The following is a 3,436-nucleotide window of genomic DNA, read 5'->3' as shown; positions in this document are numbered from 1 at the left end:
CGTATCTATCTATCATCTATCTATCATCTATCATCTATCATCTATCTATCATCTATCATCTATCTATCATCTATCATCTATGTATCTATGTATCTATGTATCTATCTATCTATCTATCTATCTATCTATCATCTATCTATCTATCATCTATTGGCTAGTTATCTACCATCTATATGTCTACTTACTATCATTTCACATTCTGTAGTATAAAGATGCTCCCCACAGAACATGACACACTGGGTATGATAACAGCAGTTCACATGTTCCATTTCACACTCTACACTGAAGAAAACCTCTGAATGGGACTATGGTCAGTGAACTGGTCCCATGATTAAATTGGTATTTCTGTTTCTTGTTCTATTTTTGAGGATAAATAGTTAAATTCAAGTAAGTTAAGTGCATACATAATCTAAACATGCTGGTTGATGGCCAGATGTTACAGCTGAGTCCAGGGAGTATATCCTAGCTAGTATGCAATGCTTTAAACAATAATTCAAAATTAAGAAACTATAAAGTCATATGACCTTTACCCACATTACTGCTTCCTTTTTACAGTCTACCAGAGTCATCCAGCTTGTGAATTTGAGAATTGATGCATATCATTTGCTCAGGGATTTTGTCACCTAAGTTAGTATTTTGCATTCTAAGACACTCAGGAATGGATAATTTAAGAAAGATGCTTGAAGAGCAAGGTGAAAACCAAAGGAAACCTGCAAGTGGTGAAGTCTGTCTTCTCCAAGGGTGCCGAGTGGTTGGGGAAGTCTTCTATGAGGAACACGGACAGGCTGTTGTTGACATATCCACTCAAGGAGCTGGAGTTGGAGTATGCGTAGTAGTAAACTAACCGGGGGATGATGTCCGATGTGAAAGCCACGATAAAGGCCTGAGAGGCAGAGGAAGAGACAGGTGATGAGTCAGCCCGGTGCTCAAAGTCTGACCTCAGTCCTACCAGCCTCATGGACGTGAGGGATGACACGAAAGGGCTCATGGGTAACCTAAGACAGTCTTCCAAGATGCCACAGCTACGAACTGGCTAAGGCAAGAGCTGAATCCATATGTATTTGCTGCCAGGAAGTATGCTCCTTCCCTGTGCCTCTCCATGTCTCCAGTCTGTTCGATAACACAGCTCTGCTGTCCTAACAGAATTCCCTTGACTGTGCTGTGTCAGATGGCAGAAAGAGGGATGGCTGTGTGTGTGTGTGTGTGTGTGTGTGTGTGTGTCTGTGTGTGTCTATGTGTATCTGTGTGTCTCTGTGTGTCTCTCTGTGTGTGTGTCTATGTATATCTATGTGTATCTGTGTGTCTGTGTGTGTGTCTGTGTGTATCTGTGTGTCTGTGTATCTGTGTGTGTCTGTGTGTATCTGTGTGTCTGTGTGCGTGTGTCTGTGCATATCTATGTGTATCTGTGTATCTGTGTATATATGTGTCTCTGTGTGTGTCTTTATCTGCATGAGTCTATGTGTATATATCTGTATGTATGTGACTATGTTTGTATATATATGTGAGTGTGTGTGTGTGTGTCCGTGTATATCTATGTGTATCTGTGTGTCTGTGTATATCTGTGTGCCTGTGTGTCTGTGTCTGTGTGTATCTGTGTGTCTGTGTGTGTGTCTGTATGTGTCTGTGTGTCTCTGTGTGTGTGTCTCTGTGTGTCTGTGTCTGTGTGTATCTGTGTGTCTGTGTGTGTGTGTCTGTGTGTATCTGTGTGTCTGTATCTGTGTCTCTGTGTGTGTCTTTATCTGCATGAGTCTATGTGTATATATCTGTATGTATGTGATTATGTTTGTATATATGTGTGAGTGTATGTGTGTGTGTCTGTATGTGTCTTGTGTTGTCTGTACTTGTGTCTGTATGTGTTCCTGTGTCTCTGAGCCCGTGTGTCTGTATTTATGTTTGTGTGTATCTGTGTGTGTGTCTGTACACTGTGTTTATGGGAGCTGATGAAGAAGGGATGGAGGGGTTGGTCCTTTCTTATAGTTTATTACAATGACTTTCAGAACTGTGTCCCATGGAGATACTATTTATAAACACACACCCTCCCTTTCTTTTTAACTAAACCCTAGAATTGCAGAAAACAGCTGATTTCTTTTAGACTATATGAGACCATTTACAACCATGTATCTGGTTGTGGTATTTACACATTTGTGGTAGCTTTAAAAATGTATAATTTTTACTGAGTCTTTAAGAATTTCATACAACACATTTTGCTCAGACTCAGACCCCCTCCCCCACTCCGTTCCCACCCTACTAGCCCCCCATTTCAATTTCCTGTCTTTACTATTACTTTTCTTTTCTCAAAGGCTTACCTAAGTTGTGTTGCCCAAATGCTCTAAAATGTTTTTAAAATTTTTATTTATTTACTTAATTTTATTTTTTATATGAGTGTATTGCTTACATGTGTGTAATTGCACCAGTGTTGTGCAGTGCCTACAGAGGTCAGAAGAAGGCCTTGAATACCCTGGAACTGGAGTCATAGACAGTTGTTAGCTGCCATGTGCGTGGTTCTTGGAATCAAATCCAGGCCCTCTGCAAAAACAGCCAGTGCTCGTATCTGCTGAGCGTCTTTCCAGCCCTCTTGGGTGTATCTTTTTTGTTTTAATTAATTAATTAATTAATCAATTATTTTTGACAGGGTATCCCTAACCCCAGCTTGCCTGGAACTCACTATGTAGACCAGGCTGTCCTCGATCTCACAGAGAGCCACCTGCCTCTGCCTCTTGAGTACTGGGATTCAAGGAGTGCATCACCATGCCTGGCGTGGGAACGTTTTTTAAAAAGCCTTTGTTATTACTTCTATGTCTGCTGGTCCTTTGGATTTTATATCACTTACTGAATATATTTGTTATTTTAATTTTTTTCTAACAATTGGTAACTTCAAATTGATTTTAAAAATTGGTATTGAGTAGTCTTCCAGTTTTCAGGATTTTGGGGTGTGTGTGGTGTGTGTGATGTGTGTATATGTGTGATGTGTGTGTATGTGTGATGTGTGTGTGTGGTGTGTGTGGTATGTGTGATGTGTGTATATGTGTGATGTGTGTGTGGTGTGTGTGGTGTGTATATATGTGTGATGTGTGTGTATGTGTCATGTGTGTGTGGTATGTATGTGTGATGTGTGTGTGTAGTATGTGTGTGTATGTGTGATGTGTGTATATGTGTGTTGTGTGTATGTGGTGTGTATGTGTGGTGTGTGTGTGTATGTGTGGTGTGTGTGTGTGGGGGTGTGTGTGTGTGTGGTGTGTGTGTGTGTGTTCATATGTACTGGACAGGATGGTACATTGTGGTACAGAAGATGGAGAATATTGACAAATAATCCAGTCTGAGGTCTATTGAGGTGATGGTGTTAGGTTGCTAATTAGATACTACCAGGCTTGAAGGCCATTGAAGATATATGTTTTCCTCATAATCAGTTTGTAAAACCAGGAACTAAAGCTGCAGT

The 3,436-nt window shown here is 40.5% G+C and overlaps 1 protein-coding gene across 1 annotated transcript in view; it reads right to left on the bottom strand.

The window, feature by feature from the left end:
- Positions 1–3,436, bottom strand: part of Ano5 (anoctamin 5) — a gene marked incomplete in the record, with an annotated part of 83,656 nt that overhangs the window by 10,158 nt on the left and 70,062 nt on the right. Inside the window, 1 exon segment of the mRNA XM_008833703.3 lies at positions 711–883. Coding sequence (XP_008831925.2) covers positions 711–883 — 173 coding nt within the window.

The sequence above is a fragment of the Nannospalax galili genome, unplaced genomic scaffold (genome assembly GCF_000622305.1).
Source record: "Nannospalax galili isolate Female #2095 unplaced genomic scaffold, S.galili_v1.0 scaffold1257, whole genome shotgun sequence".
In the NCBI taxonomy this organism is placed as follows: Eukaryota; Metazoa; Chordata; class Mammalia; order Rodentia; family Spalacidae; genus Nannospalax; species Nannospalax galili.
The sequence above is the reverse complement of the archived record's forward strand: the minus strand, read 5'-3'. Positions and strand labels throughout refer to the sequence as shown.